Genomic DNA, 16,998 nt, shown 5'->3' on the forward strand with positions numbered 1-16,998 from the left:
TCTAGAATGCAACGGTCCCTGTTAAACTTAAAAAAAAGGTGCTGCAAAAAAAGCTCAGAAGCGCGATGGTCCTTAGCTAAACTTAAAAAGGGTGCACCAAAAAAACAAAAAAAGAAGTCCAGAAGCACTCACCAGAAAGGTTAGAAGAATGGGTCCTTAACCAACCACAAACAATTTAACCAACAATCTGATTATATTACTGCCACAATTAATTAAAAGAAAATTGAAACACAATCACTGAAAAGGGATTATATAAGTGATTACTTTATAGTAGTCTTGCATTTTTACGGACAAACACCGTAGCTAAGATCCCTCCCTCTTGACCTGAGAAAATTTGGAGAAAATTCGGCTGCAGCACCGTAGAATCCAATAACCAAAATGGGCCTATGCACGCTGGAATCCAGTAGCCAAAATGGGCCTCAACTCAACCCAGATACACATTACTGGATGTTAGATCAGATGATTGACGCGATTTTTTTATCACAGGAGATCCAAAGCCAACCCAATCAAGTGGACGGTTGAGATCAATCGAAGGTAGGACCCGTTAAGCCTTAGTGGGGGTGCCTTATTGTATTACAATGGGACCATCAACCTCTAGGTTGAAGAGCAAAGCCTTTACCATTGAGCTATTGGCTCAATCCCTTCATCTCAGAATTATCAGAAACACAAGATTGATCAACTCCCAGCTTCTGGTTTTGGTAGACTGAAGACATGCAGTAGAATAGTGTTGGAACTCATTAAACGAAAATAATACAGGTAGTGAATGAAAGAGCAAAGAGTCAACATCTCTATGAAAGAATTCTACCCACAAGGCCATAGAGATCCATCCATAATCGAGGAATCAAAAAACAAAGGGACACCCATTCCAGCATTCCGCTGATCGGATCAAAATAACTATGACAATTCACTTACAACCACGAGATTCAAATTCAATAAAAAGTTGAGCATTAAGAGTTTCAAAATAAAAAACTGAACTAAAAGATAAAACTTTAGATTTGATAATAACTATGACATTTCATTTACACTCACACCAGTAAGACGACCAATACCCGTTCTCATCCACAACCGTAACTTACATCCGGCGTCATAACAACAGGCTCGAACGGAATCTCGACTCGCTCTTTCACAAGGCACCTTGGTTTCCCATCTTCTATAACCAGAACTTTCCCGGGTGGGCATTGAATTGGCCCTTGTTTCTCCTCATCTGCGGGCTTTCGAACCAGTTCCAAAACCTTGAATTGAGTGTTCCTCTTCCCAAGCCTCGGCTCAAAACCCGCTAGGCTTAAAATAGAGATGACACTAACAAGTGTGAAAACTGTTTTAGCAGCCAACCCCAAGACGAGTCTTATCCCGGTCGGTGAGTTTTTACTCGCGGGTTGAGTTGGCTTCTTCTCAGATTTGTCTGGGGTTCTCTTCTCTTCGGGCTTTAAGCTTCCACTAACGCCATTTCGAATGGACTTGTTAGGAATGGATGAGAAGTGTGAATGATAACTGTCATCCAAGATTAGGGAGTCGGGAAGACGGCTTGGATATGGAGGAAGGAGAAGATCGTCATTGTGTTCGACTGTCTCGCCAGCAAAGGCAGATGCTTCGCGTATCACTTCCAAGTCCTCTCCTTTGTAGTCCTTGAGTTTCTTGAGTAAATACTTGCGGCTCCGATCGATCTCAGCTAGGGATGCTTCTCTCTCATACTGTTGTTGCTGTTGTAGTGCCTGGCCAACAGAAAACCAACTGTCAAAGTCTATACTGTTGTGAAAAAACCCCTCAATAGCAACCTGCAATTTCAATGGTACCAAAAAAACAAAACAGGCAAGCACAAACAAACACATGAAGACACTGATTTACGTGGTTCGGCACAAAGCCTACATCAACGGTAGACGCGACAAGAAAATCCATTAGAAGAACTGGAGATTACAAGTGAAAATCGGTATCACTCACCAAACCCACCCCGAAACCTTTGTACACCCTTGTCACCCTTCCTGAGCTCTCAACACATCTGAAAACCAGAACAAGAAATAAGCCCTAAACCCCCTTATACAAAGTGGGACAAAACAAGCTTACCCGAACCGGGCCAAACACACTTAAATAGTGGGCCAGGCCGAGCAAAAATTGGCCGCTTCTAGGTCACACAAATTTTCCGGACCCCAACCGGGTTGAATTCAAGACACCCAACTCAACACATACCAATCTCTTCACTCAAGTAGGTGGATTAAACAGAAACCTTGATCCAATAAAATCCAATAAAAGGATCAAAACCAAGACGGAGGCAGGCCTCTATGGAGGTTTCTCAATGAAATAGATGCCTGGTTTACCAAGACGTCTTGTTATAAGAATTTAAGTGAAGCTTGAAGTGGTATGGAAGTGGGGATTCAAGCAAGCATGGAATTTGAAAAGAGGGAACAAACAGATGTCTCATAAGTATCTTCTCATAAATAGCATTTTACTGTCAGAAGAAAAAAAATCTTTACATTGGTGTCAACTGATAAAACCTATGAACTGCAAATTTTAGAGCTATCATAGAGCACTCAGTTCATTACAGTTTTTGAATTTCACAATCTGGCAGTGGCAATTCAGTGCAGAGTATGTTACCACACAACTAATTACATGTGTAATGGAATTTTCTATTGGCAATAAGAAAATCAACAAGAAAAGCAGAAGGCCATGGGTTATTAACAAGAGTAAACTAAAACCAAGATGGCTTGAATGGTCAAACAAGGGGAGAGTTTATAAGAACCCAAGACCAACTCGTTGCAGAAAATTAGCTGCACAGCCCAGAATGTCAAGTAAACATTCACGAAGGTTGAATGTTTACTACAAGGTTTTTGGTGTGAACAGGTCAGGGGAAATTCCTGCTCCTTTGAGGGGTAAAACATCACTGGAGACATTTCTATTATCCACCTCGATCAGGCCCCCAGCCTAATGACACCCTCAAACAGTGACAAAACCGTGTCAACTAAGGGGAGCATTTACCAAGATCGTCAAGGAGACTTTGCAGAAAGGACATCGATAAATTCCCCGATTCCGGATTCCTGTTCAGGAACCCCGGGCTTCTTCGAGCTTCAATCTCCACCTCCAAAAAGGAAATAGCCATCTCCTTCGAGACGTCCCATGTTTTATTCCAATTTCTACTATTCTCTAGAAATCTGTTAATTGAGGCTAATCTTTCATCATAGGCCATCCTTCTTATCTTATGAAGGATGTTTTCCAGCACCATGATTTCCGTAAATAAATTTCTCTTACGCCCCACCAGGCATGATGAGGATTCCTGCTGCCCGGAAGCCTGACTATCCATCCTTGCTTACAAAAAATACAATGTCTGCATTTAAATCATTACAATCCAGATAACTCATTAAATAACGCATTAGATAATATGCTTCACCGCCTTATGAATAGACCAGAAAGGTCACTGAAAGTGACCCCATCCGAATCCTCTTGCCAAGACAATTAATTTCCTTTAAGCAAAACGTCCCTTCTCAGGTCTTTTCGCATCTTCCCAAGAAAGACCCCCACCCACTACCAAAATTCAAAAGGACCAAGAAAGGTGAGTAATCAACTTAAAGTCAAAGCCTAAGCCCCGAACCATTTAGAGTGGGCCACAGAGTAGAATAGTTTCCAAAACATAATACACCCCTAAACATACAGTCGTACATGATATAATCCGTTTTCGTCGTAGGATCCACCGCTACAAAATAGCTAGAGAGAACCCAAACTACCCGACTTGATATTTTTCAGAATTTCAACAGACTACTATTTAGTCTTCTAGCTCCGGTCTTTAATACCAAGGATGTTCCAAACAAATTCATAAGGAGACTTTCCAGAAATCTAGACCCCATAATTCCATGGGCCCAAGGAAGTTTAGCTCGAGAGCAAGGGCAAGACGAACTGGGGTTGCTAATAGATACAACCAAAGAAGCATTCTTAGGCCCCACCAACCATTCAGAAGCGTCTGCAGACCTAATTATAGGTCCCATCACACCTTTGTCAGAGACAATTAATGGCAAACTCTCGGATGACCCGCCAGGATTGATTGGATTTATGAATTTGAAATTTGAATCCCCTACGGGATCCAACGGTACGCCAGGCAAAGAGGTCCAACGGTAAGCCAAGCAAAGAGGTCTGATCCGCCGAGAGGCATTCCGCCGGCAAAGAAGAATTTTCGTTAACAAGTTCAACCCCAATAGAATAAGATTTGGTCATGAATTCTAAGCGAAACCCCAGAGCTAGGGAAAATCCAGCTCGGGGCCAAAATTTTAGCTGAGACAAAACTCATACAGTTTCGGTGATAACCTTCCATTTTGGATCCTACTACCTCGCCAAAAAGGCTCCCTAAGGCCTCCACCATGGAGACAACCCAAACATGCAGGGGAATGCCATAGAAGCGAACCCAACAGACAAAGTGAGAACCCGATAGCCACGTTCATCTAATGTGTAATAGCATCTACTTTAAATGTGCAAATGTGTCTCTGCAAAGTCGCATATACCTTTCTTAAATGTTTGCTTTTTCTAGAACTATGATGACATCCACTTGATATATGTCCTATTCTACCAGATAGAAAAATAAAAAAGAAAATCAAACATTAAAGTATTAAACAACAAAATCCTTTCTACAGTATATCCGTTGGCAACAAATCTGGATTCATGTTTCTTAAAAAAGGAAGGTGATGTGTAGCTCTATATAATTTTTCCTGAATGGTATGTAGCTCTGCATTTTGTTTCCTTTTTCTTTATTTTTGTTCTTGGATGCATTTTGGCTGGTGACCAGCTTGATTGTTTCTTTGCTTTTTTTTTGCCCTTAAAAAATTCGCATCGTTAAAAAAAAATCTATTTGGCCTCAAGTTGATCTAATATGCCAATAGATGTGAGCTTCCTCATTATCACTCATATGATGGTTTGTCTTTCAGCAAATTATTAGGCCAACCATTTCTTGCTCTGCACAATAGAGCCACCAAATACATCTCACTTAATAGCATCTAGTTGGATGGAGGGCTTAGAGAAGCTAACTTATCAACCCAAACGGCCAGGTTGTGCAGCTTAGTTCTAATGTTTTGACGCAATTCAGCAATTTCATCATAGCTAATATTTTTCAGATCCAATAGAAATTCTTGCAATTATATGCACAAGAAAATATTCATGCTAGAGCAAGTCGGAAAGTCACCTATGGTCTGTTAGTCGTAAGATTATTTAACTTTGCTGATTATACACCGAATTGGAACACGCCGCTCTTTCACATGTGTGATTTTATTTCAGGAGAGTATCAGGTGACTCCTTTCAAAGCTACCCAAGCAGGGTTATAAAAGACAAAGTCAATTAGAATCTTGGTGAGACACTCAAGTTTGACAGGTCGCTTGGATGCAAAGTCAATTAGAATCTTGATAAGACCCTCAAATTTGACAGGTGGCTTGGACTTGTGATCTTGTCACAACATATTCAGTAAGGCAAACTAAGAACTAATTAAAATTCCAAAACATTAAATAATATGGCATGGTACTAATATAAGCATACGCAATAAAGTAGACTACTTGAAATCTTACTTAATACCACATAGCACATAATATCTGTTATTTGTAATTTTATTGAGGTAATATAATTCTAATATATGTTCTCTAGTACCAAATAATATTCATATAAATTTATTATACGAGCACATTGTTTTAGAGATTACAGTACCAAATAATATTCATAAAAATTCATTATACGACCACATTGTTTTAGAGAATACAGTATGAATTGCGTTGCATGCTGTATAATCATACCATGATACTTGTATGTAATAGGTTATTCATTTCCATTACATATAATTGATAATTTGATATCATATAAAATTTTCAGTCCACTAGTAGCATGAGTAAAAGAGTTCTGCTGGAAGTAACAACTCCAGGTCAATTATCTCAAAAAAGCAACTAGCCTACCAGGTGAATAAATATTATAGAGTGATGCAGCACCGTGAAGAAAATTTGAGGAAAGGGGAGAGAAATAGACGAAATGGGATAGGATTAGAAGAATAGGGGAAGAAGAGACGAAAATAACCTGAAGAAAAGACGAAAATAACCTGAAGAAGAAGAAGAGAAAGAGGAGATGAAGACTTGGGGGAGAAGAAGAGAGGAAATTAGAACGGAAAATCTCAATTCATTCAATTAATCATCAAAGTTCCAATTCCTAATACAATGAGGCCTATATATAGGCAATGGGATGGAACTAAAATTCCATGGAAAATAATTAACTTTCCTAATTCTAAAGAACATAGAAAATAAAATCCTAGAAACTAATAACATGGAAATAAAAATACTAGAAATTAACTAATATTAATATGTATAATAGTCCTCGTGTTGCACCCCTGTCACTTGTAAAAAGCCTTTCAAAAAAAAAATTAATATGTATAATGTTTTATCAGTATCACAATATAAATTTGATCAAGTCAACCAGAAACTGAGCCAAGACCAAGAGTCTTGTCCAAAGGCTTGACAAGACATGAACTTGCCAGACCAAACTCGGCAACCATGGTTTTAAATTTAGGCCGAAATACTGAAATTTCGGATTTCGACCAGGACAGGCACCAAAAGTACATAAATCCGAAATGTTACATGATTTCCCCGAAATTTCCACCGAAATGGCCAAAATTTCCACTAAAATTTTATACATTTCGGGGTAAATTTTGGGTGGAAATTAAAAAAAAAACGAAATTGGCAAAGTTTTACATGATTTGGGCCGAAATTTCCAATTTCAGATGGTGGCCGAAACCAACACTAAAACCGACATTTAAAAACGTCTTTTCAGTCAGCTATTGGCCAACTCAAGTAAAGTTATCCATATCCAGAATTGACTTACTAAGCTTTCAAAGGTTAAACCTGAACACCGCTTAGCTCAAACTTATCTAGTAAAACTTGTGCAGCCAATCTATTATAGGATCAAAACATTGAAATTGACTCGGCTGTCAATATGAGTTGTTGGCAATACAGCCAGCTATTCCAACTCATGAAATCTAGAACCAGGAATGTCGGGGTTAGAGAAAGAGGAGGCATTCTATTGCCAATGCAACTGCATCCTGGATTTGGGTTTAATCTGAGGCCCTGTTTGGATTCCAAGAATTTCTAGAAAATTTTGGAAAGGAAAAATATTTCTTAAAGTTCCTACTTTTTTATACACTAGAAAAGATAAATTGAACCAACCCTATTCAATTTTAACATAGAGAAGGACCTTCAATTTATGATAATATATCTCTAAATTAACCACAGTCATATCATTCCCCTCTAAATTTTGGAAAGAAAAAAAATTTCCAAGAAGTTTTTTTTCCCATGAGAAACGTTTTTCTTGCAATCCAAAGGAGCCTATAAGGATTCTCCATAAGCTGCTTGTGTTTTTTTTTTTCTGAATGGTTGCTACTTGTGGGTTGTGATAACTAGGTGGAATAAAGTTAACGTTGTATAGCAAATGGAACTTGAATAGGTTTAAGATGATAAAATGTGATAATAAAAGGTGATTTTTGGTACCAAGATGCATTTCTTGAGCCCTTTGATATTGCATCTCAGAGGCTTGATGTGGTAGATCATGCTGAATCATCTAGAAAGGTATGACGTATATTAGTATAGTATGAATAGGAAAATTCCACCTACATAGATAATTAGGTGATTTCATATTCCCTATGAATTGGTAAGTGATTATGCATGAGCTTTGAGTGTATCATTTTCAGAGCAATGCCTGCTATCAGAGCTAGAAGATTTTCTGGTGAGAGGTATAGGGGTGAAGAGAAGTTTTCAGTACTTGGCACTAGATCTAGGTTGATGTAAAGATGGTGAACGTGGGCATAGAACATAATTAATCTAAAAAGAACAACGCATGGCTATTGGAAAGATGATCTATTAGGGCCGTTTGGATACCTGATAGTTTGTATTTGGATTTGGAATTGTGTTTTGACTACAAAATGAATAGATCAGCCAGCTCATGTTGAGGGAGATAGAGAGGGAAGGGGGTAATTCCTGCTGGAGGGGAGAGGTTGAGGAGCAAATATGGTGAAGGGAACTGCCAGATTTGTGGATTTCCAATTACTTATTTCCACATCATATTTGGAAATCTGTTTTTATTCACTGTCAGTTGCTAATTTGGAAATCAAAGAATTTGATCCGGATCCAAATCACAACACAAAAAGGGCTGCAAATGTGAGAAATCCAAATCAAAATCTTCTCAGCATCCAAACGGACCCTTACAGTTTATTGTAGCCAGGCAATTGTGTTAGCATGCATGATAACTAGGCAGCTGAATTTGGAATTTCAAAACATCTTATTCTATGAGGTGATTTCTGCTAGATAAGTTCATATGAATAGTGTAAGTTAGAACATCCATCATGGATGTAGATGAAGGATAAAAATTGGGGGATGTGTTCTGATAGGAGCAGCAAGAGAGGCAGAAGATATAATAGGGAGTGCGCATTTTGGAATGCATGATATGACGCAGCAACATCATTATAGCAGCGGAGCAATGAAATCTTAGGCCATGTTTGAATTGCAAGAAAAACATTTCTGGCAGAAAAAAAAAATTCTTAGGGAAAACTTTTCTTTCCATTATTTAGAGGAAACTGACATGATTATGGTTAATTTAAAGGGATGTTATCATAAATTGAAGATCCCTCTATGTAAAAATTGAGAGGGGGGGGAGGGGGGAGGTTATGTTGTATTTTTTCTTGCGTAAATAAAGTAGGACATTTTAGAAATATTTTTCCTTTCCAAACTTTTCCAAAAAAATCTTGCAATCTAAACAGGGCCTTAGTTGATTCACTCTTTCTACGCAAGAGAAAAAAAATGATATGGAAATTGACAACATAAAAGATGATTTCATTAGTTTTTTAATACAAAAAAGTGATACGGAAATTGAAAACATAAAAGATGATTTCATTAGTTTTGAACATACAACTTGGGTTTTTATCTTGGTTAATGTACAGCTGAATCTTGGTGAATTAAATTTTGAAATCTCGGCGAGTTTGGCATCACTTGGTAGAGTTTCTATTGGTGGCTGAAAACAGATATGCTTTTTTCCACAAAAAGAAAAGGTTCAATGGTTTGGAACCATGACTCTGTTTTGAGAAATAGTTTTAGGCTCTGTTCACTTGCTTTCCCGGGAAAGCAAATCCCTAGAAAACAGCCTCTTTTTTCCTTGACAAGACAGAATTCTGGTGTTCACTTGCTTTCTTGAGAAAGTAACAAGCCTAGGTGGAAAATGTCAAATAATGACATGGAAATTGCCAAAAGTGATGTGGAAATGTCTCTTTTCTCACAAGTGTGGGAAACCAAATCCCACTATGTTGGTCGGATTTGCTTTCCAGGGAAAACTCGTGAAAAAAAAGTGGGCAAGCAGTTTCTCGGGAAACCTTTTCCTGCACAGTTCCAGCGCACGTGAACAGGCACGGGAAACCTTTTCCTACACAGTTTCCTTGGATTTCTTTTCCTAATGCCACGTCAAAATCCCAGGAAACCTTTCTTTTCCTTTCCCGGGAAAACAAGTGAACAGAGCCTTAAGAACATAATAGATTACTAGTTAACTTACAAGCTTTGGTAAAATAATATGATGGTTTTCGCACCACTCAAAAAAGACATTTCAATCAATAAGGGTGTTCTACTAAAAGGTCCAAGGAGTTAAGGTTCAAAGAGGATCGGATTTTAGAGAACGTAAGCTCATCAAAGCATAAAAGATGATGGGTTCTGAAATGTCCGGATATTTTGGCTTAAGAAGCTGCTAGAAGTACCAACTAGACCGAATTTCCAAGTTGAATTGATTTTTATGAATATATTGAAAGTTAGAGATATCCTAATACAGACTTGAATAGGTAAAGATACCTATATACGAAATAAGTTGCACATTCTACAGTAGTAAAGTGTGTGAGAATTTTTTTTTATTGATTGTGCAACAATTTTCTATTAATTAAAAGATAACCTTTCAAGATAAACTTTGATGTGAATGCATGATAGCCAAGAGAAAAGGAAGAAAATAATAGAGAATCAAGATCAAGAAAGATAAATATCAAGAAAAAATGATAATAGGGATAGAAAGGGAAGAAAGGGGACTAGAAAGTTCTTAAATCCTAACAAAAAACCTAATATTTTTGGACTAAAATACCCTCTAATGACTTAAAACTCCCCACTCAAAATTTTCGTAGTATATGCCTGGGCCTTATTTAAAACACTCATAACTTAGAGAACTTAAGTGATTTTGACGAGAAAAGACACTACCACCCCACCATGACTTAAAAAGACATAAAAATTACCTAAAAGACACATAAATTAGAATGTGGCCCTAGAATGGTCCCCACCAAATATAATGATTGGTGGTTAAGAGTTTGTTGGCTCTGATCCTTGCACAATCTGCAAACGGTTGGCCCTCCAAGCAGACTAAATATTTTTAACGTACAAGAAGTTTTGGGCACTTGTGTTGTCGGTTTGAAATAATGTGATCCCACCGTCCACCTTTGATGTACTCATAGTACCTTGATAGCTTAGGCAGAAAAAACAATGGTTCTTCTGTTTCCTTAAATTTATAGATGTTCGTTCGTGAAGTCCTGATTAAGTAGTAAAAATTCGAGAGGGATCCAAATACTATGATCAATGAATTTGTAGGTATGATCTGAAGCTTCTATTAACTATGTCGAACAACCTTCCTCTTCCAAGCATGCCGGATGAGGGTTGTTGCCCCTATTAACCATCATACTATTCACGAGCTAACTTTTGACAGAAAGAACTTTGAAGGAGTACTGCCGATTTCTGAATCCTTAAGTAATGTGAGCAAACCGCATGCTGTCGGAATTGTCATTGGATGACGATTGTAGCTCGTCTGTTGATTGACTATGAGTAATTTCGATGCTACATCTATTGTCCCTCAAGCAGCCTTGGACATTTTCATTATCATTTTTATCATATCTTTCAAAAAAAAAAAAATCGATGCAACCAATCCTTGCACATAAGCCTGGACCTGGACGACTGGAGTGACTTATGTAAGATCCCATGTCAGAAAGGGAGAGAAAGTTCCTGGGCTATATATGTGAACTCTTCCTTTTCTTGTGTAGACACGTTTTTAGCATCTCCAAGGGTTGGGCCCCATGGAAGGGGTCGGTCACGGTTAGTGCTGCTGGAAAACAAACCAGGGAGGGTACAAGACCCAGAACCGGACAATATTTATATGGTGGGCCTGGGGCGTGACATAATGGTAACAGAGCAGTACCTCCCACAGTACGTGTGCCAACGAGGACGCTGGATCCTAAGGGGGTGGGATTGTAAGATCCCACATCAGAAAGGGAGAGAAAGTTCCTGGGTTATATATGTGGAGAATTTATATGATGGGTGGCCGTGAAAACACGTGAAGTCTAAAAAAAGTAGGTACGGCCCACTTTTTTTAATGATCCAAACCCTTCATCTATTTGGGCACAACGTAGATAGGTCGTGCCCCAAAAATCATTTCCATAGGATGATCCTAACCCTCCGATCTAAACTGATCTGAATATGGAGATTTCCAAAAATCATTTATGGAATCTTCTATAGATCGGAGGGTTAGGATCATCCTATGGAAGTGATTTTTGGGGCACAACCTATTTACGTTGTGCCCAAACAGATGAACGGTTTGGATCATAAAAAAAAGTGGGTCGTACCTACTTTTTTAGACTTCACGTGTTTTCACGGCCACCCATCATATAAATTCTCATATATGTAAACTCTCCCTCTCCCTATGTAGACGCTTTTTCAGCATCACCAAGGGGTGGGCCCCGCGGGGTGGGTCGGGCACGGTTAGTACTGCTGGAAAACAAAACCGGGGAGGGTACAAGACCCAGAACCATACAATATTTACATAGTGGGGTCGGGGCGTGACAACTTATCTCTTGTACATCTGCTTGGTCAGGTACATTCACCAAGTTTTCTGAATCTTCAAAAAAGCACATAATTTTATCGCACAAGCTTTGATTTTCTCCTCTAAAATCATTTTAGCATGTAGTATTTTACATTCTTGAAAGTCGTCGGAGCGAACATTTCCAAAAATAGAACCTTATATCACACCAACAAATGACAATATGCGGCGATTCCTCTTCAATGTTAACCAACACTCTAAGGCATGCCCGACCAAAGTTGCCCTAGTAATGTAAATCATTTGATCATCGCTTGGATTATGCTGCTATAAACATAATTTTAAATTTCTCCAAAATTTTCCCGAATTGACAGAAATGTTTCAGTTTCCATCCCTCCGAAATAAAATCTGAATTAATTCCTTCCACGTCATTATTTCCCCAAAATTCCTGAAATTCGACCTACATTCTCAAAATTCAACCAAAATAGTCCAAATGACAAAAAAAATGGAAAGATATTATGACTTGCATTTCATTTCATTTCATTGATGTAGAAAATGATATTTAGTAGGAAACATAACTGAACTGCGCATCAAACTAACCGTATCTTATGCATGTGATGTCTGATCGGCATGTGACCAATAATACCTCATAATTCAATGCAGAATTGACATAGAGTTTGGGTCATTGAAAGAGAGACTTTCATTCTAATTTCTTATACTTCATTATATTGTACTTCTTTATTGATTATACTATTCCAGACATGTGTGACAACACATCTCACTAGGTGCTTGATGTGATTAACCAATTATGGATGACCTTCTTACTTACGTAATGGTTCTAAGTATGTATTTGTGCTTATTCTAATATTTCCCAAAGTTTCATCTTAAAATTTCATCATTTGCAGATGTTTCCATAGGTTTTCATGATTTTACAAGATTTCCACCGAAATTGAAATGTTTCCATTTCTGTGCATATCAAAACCGAAATTTAAAATCATGGCCATAAATTCGTCTCCAACGCTTCTACCCAATCAAGACAGTTTCACTAATTAACTCCATAAACGCATGATATGTATCTAAACCTCATAGTATATTGATTGCGATCCACGGGTTGTGAGAATCAAGATACGCTCTAATACCAAATTAATGCGAATGCATGACAGCCAAGAGATAAACAATAGAGAATCAAGATCAAGATAAAGAAAGAAGGATAATGGGGTTAAAAGGGGATGCGGTTTATGAACCCAACCGAAGAGGGTGAAGAAGGAAAGAGGGAAAGAGGGAAAGAAGGGAAAAGAAAGAGAGAGACAAAGAAAGAGATCAGAGAAGGAAAAAGAAAAGAAAAAAAATAAAAGAATAGTTTAGGGACAGAAAACTAACCTGATATGAAGGTCAAATCTTTATTCATTCCATCATTGCATAGCATCCCCGAAAAGTACCGGAGACAACATATACATAAGAAAAGAAAGAGAAGTGGAAAGTTCTAAAACCCTAATATTTTTGGACTAAAATACCTTCTAATGACTTAAAAGACTACCCACTTAAAATTATCGTAATACATGAGTGGAGCCTATTTAAAAAGAGAACTTAAGTGATTCTGATGAGAAAAGACCTTACTACTCCCTATGACTTAAAAAGAAATAAAAAACTGTAAATGAAACTTAAAATTAGAATATGACCCCAGGATGGTCCTCATCAAACTGGCATTGGTTTATCCCTCAATTTTCCATCTTGGAAGTCTATTATAGACATTGTCTGAGCATCTACAAAGATCTGGATGCTCTCTTCTACACTTCCATAAAAAATATGTATGGTGCATTTTTTCATGCATACAAATCGAAAAAGCATTTGTTTGCTTGTATTTCGTGTGTACAGAGTTCAATTCCAGGGCAGCATCAGAGCGTAGTGGATATACCAATAGATGGTACCGTGGTGCAAAAAAAAAGTCAGCCAGTTTCTCCAGAGCAAAGCAAGCCATGCATCTAGCATCTAGTGAAGTATCTTAAAGTCTTAAACTTGTTTTAAAATCTCAAGCGCTAAGAACAAATAATCATGACTACAAAGAATAATAACAATTAATAATTGAAGAAAATAACCAAAAATAGCAAGAAATTTCATGAGCACCGTATCAATAATTAGAAATTTCAAACACAATTCGTCGACTTCAAAAATTATAATTACTTTATAATTTGTGTCACTGTTCTAGTAAATAAAGCAACTTCAGCAGACGTCTATATCAAAGTATCTATAAATATGTTTGCATGTGTGTACCATGTATGTATCTCTGGATGCATAATTGTGCACACATATTTGTACCTCTGGACTTGAGGGTGTTACGGTCCCAAGTGGGGGCCTGCCTAGGTATGGAACTAGGCAAGGTTTTCGGTTTCGGCTTCGGTCGGCACGGAAATGGAAACATTTCGGTTTCAGTGGAAATCTTGTAAAATCAGGGAAATATATGGAAACATATGCAAATGAAGAAATTTTTTAATCTTCTAAAAAATATATGCAAATGATGAATTTTTAAGATGAAACTTTGGAAAATGCTAGAATAAGCACAAATACATACTTAGAAACCGTAACAAAACCGTCCATAATGGCTTAATCACATAGAGCACCTACTGACATGTATTGCCTCGCATGTCTAAAACAGTAAAGTCAATAAAAAAGTACAATGTAATGAAGTAAAAGAAAGTGCAATGACCATTCTCCCATGTACGGACCCCAAGTCTATGTCAATAGCACATAGAGTTATGAGGTATTATTGGTCCCATGCCAATCTGACATCCCATGCATAAGATACTGTTACTTTTTATATGAGGTTTAATGATGTTGCCTACCAAATATCATTCTCTACATTAATGAAATGAAATGAAATGCAAATAACATCTTTCCATTTTCTGTCATTCCTACCATTTCGGGAATTTAGGTTGAATTTCGGAAATTTCAGGAATTTTAGTCGAATTTCGAGAATTTTGGTCGAATTTCTCGAATTTCTAGGAATTTCAGTCAAAATTTTAGGGAAATAATGACAAAAAAGAAAATCATGTAGATTTTGTTTCAGTGGGGATGGAAATTGAAATATTTTGGTCATTACAGAAAAATTCAGGGAAATTTAAAACCATGGAACTAGGTAGGACCCAATATGGTATAGGGCAAGTTTAAAGGGCCTAGCCTTATGTGTTCCATCAGCTCTGGAGCTTTTGGCGTATTGGTTAAGTATCTAATATTTGGTACCAGAGCAGCCACCACATCTCGTGTTAGAGACACGGAATGGGCCAACTGCGGAGAGGACTAGAGTGAAAGCCGTCATAGTAAAGTTACCACAGCGACGGCCGCCATAGAAAGTGCTACATGTGGAAAGGGCTACCTCGAAAAAAGTCCAAAGTGAAATCCGTCAAAGAGTGAGCCAGTGAGGACCATAGATATGGAAGCGTGGTGGAATGTTACAGCCATGAGTGAGGGGGCTGCCGAGTTATGAGACTAGGTGGGTCCCAGCCTTGGTATGGGGCAGGTTTAAAGGGCCTAGTCTAACGTGTTCCATCAGCTCTCGAGCTTTTAACTTTTTGGTTAGGTACCTAACATAGGGTGTCTTTGGATGTACACCCAAATTGCAATTTGGTCCCTTCACCATCTCTATTTCTTCTATTTCTTGATGCTTTTAATCGCGGACGTGTACACCCAAATTGGACTTTTTGCTTTTTATTCGACTTGCTTCAACCATCTCAGTCTGTGAACTTGGCTCTTTTTTCAATAAAGCTTTCCCATTTTATAAATTAAAAAAAAAAAAAAAAAACTTCATCTCTGGATACATTCTTTAAAAATTACTTTCGCGAGGTAAGGGCGAAAGTTAGGGTTTTAAAGGGTTTCATTCCAGAACACTAATCTTCACAAATCCAAAACAGATAAAAAAAATTTCGTAATCGCAAAGGAAATCCTCAAAAACCCTAAAACCCTACAAAATCACTTCGAGAAAAAAAAAAAAAAAAAAAAAAAAAACCAAATCCAAAACAAATAACCATTGGAACCCAAAAAAACCCTATAATTTCATCATATAACCCTAATCAACATAAAAAAAATAAAATAAAAAACCCTAACCTGCAAGGAAACAAGCTGCAACTCGAGAGATTCTAGGGCATCACGAATGCTGAAAAGACTATCTGCTTCTTCATCTGGTTCTCTACCATTATCAATAAATTGAGAATCCTCTTCATTTTCTCCTCTTTCATTATCTCTCAAAGTTGTTTTCTCAATACAATTATTTATCTTCGATCTAAGCTCTGAAACCCTAGCTAGAACTACACTTATCTCATCTCCTTCCATTTTCTAAGAAAAAATTTCCCACATAAATGTTTGCTTTCTCAAAGTTTCTTTGTTTTTTTTTCTCTTTGTTGTTGCACCCCCACCAGATTTTCAAAGCCACTAGAACCAGAAATGATACAGAAAGATTTATCTGATTTTTAGTGTACAGGTGGCAGACCTATCTGATGATCTGAATCGTTGATCTCGTGGGCATTCCGACCAGGTGACATTGTATGGATCTATGTCCGATATGCTGAATTGAGATTATATAGATTAGATCAAGGGTTCAGATTAATAGAATAGGAGAGGTGGGCCCACTATAGGACGGGCCACAGGTGATCCAAAGCCTGTTCTATCATGATGGACGGTTCAGATCAGTCAAAGGTGAAACCCATTGTCCACCCCTACCAAAGCATTCATTGGTCAAAAGTCAAAACACATAAAAACGCATACACTTGGAGCTCTAGTAATTAATGCTCCATAAATTTGCAATCTACAGTAAATATCGTATGCTAATAAATATTCTACGTTCGGAATTTATGGGAAGTCAGCAATATCATGATGAAATAAGCAAAGGAAGTAGAGTGAGGAGGACACCCATGTGGATGAAAGAATAGAGAAAGCTCTATATAGTAGAGTCATTACGGCAAAAGGAAGGATATATAAGAACTTTTTCTCTGAGTCTCTCGTTTGCCTCCTTTTCTCTACTTCGTCTCTCTCTTTTCCCTCACTCGTCATAAAGATCTGGTGATTTCATTCCAGATCATAACATTTTGGTGCTTTCATTGAACCTGTCTAGAACCATTCCATCACTGGCAGACAACACACGAGCTCAATCGAATCATTTGTGTGAAAACATAGCCTTTTCTGAATCATGAT

At 37.8% G+C, this 16,998-nt stretch overlaps 1 protein-coding gene across 1 annotated transcript; it reads right to left on the minus strand.

Annotated features, from left to right (window-relative positions):
* Positions 1 to 855: 855 nt before the first annotated feature.
* Positions 856 to 16,255, minus strand: PDV2 (plastid division2). Its single transcript, XM_077359261.1, has 2 exons — positions 15,916 to 16,255; positions 856 to 1,712 (listed from the first exon to the last, which is right to left on the minus strand). Exons 1-2 carry the CDS (start codon positions 16,138 to 16,140, stop codon positions 1,056 to 1,058), a joined length of 882 nt encoding a protein of 293 aa, XP_077215376.1. The 5' UTR covers positions 16,141 to 16,255; the 3' UTR covers positions 856 to 1,055.
* Between the last annotated feature and the right edge of the window lie 743 nt (positions 16,256 to 16,998).

Source organism: Tasmannia lanceolata, unplaced genomic scaffold (genome assembly GCF_043159265.1).
Source record: "Tasmannia lanceolata isolate RefF3 unplaced genomic scaffold, GAP_Taslan_0.1 ptg000018l, whole genome shotgun sequence".
Lineage (NCBI taxonomy): Eukaryota > Viridiplantae > Streptophyta > Magnoliopsida > Canellales > Winteraceae > Tasmannia > Tasmannia lanceolata.

What these genes read in the sequence shown, in the direction of transcription:
- PDV2 (XM_077359261.1), bottom strand. Translation starts at nt 16,140, where the DNA reads ATGGAAGGAGATGAGATAAGTGTAGTTCTAGCTAGGGTTTCAGAGCTT. An exon ending in TGCAGCTTGTTTCCTTGCAG is followed by an intron (nt 1,713 to 15,915) that starts GTTAGGGTTTTT and finishes TCTGTTGGCCAG; the next exon opens with GCACTACAACAGCAACAACA.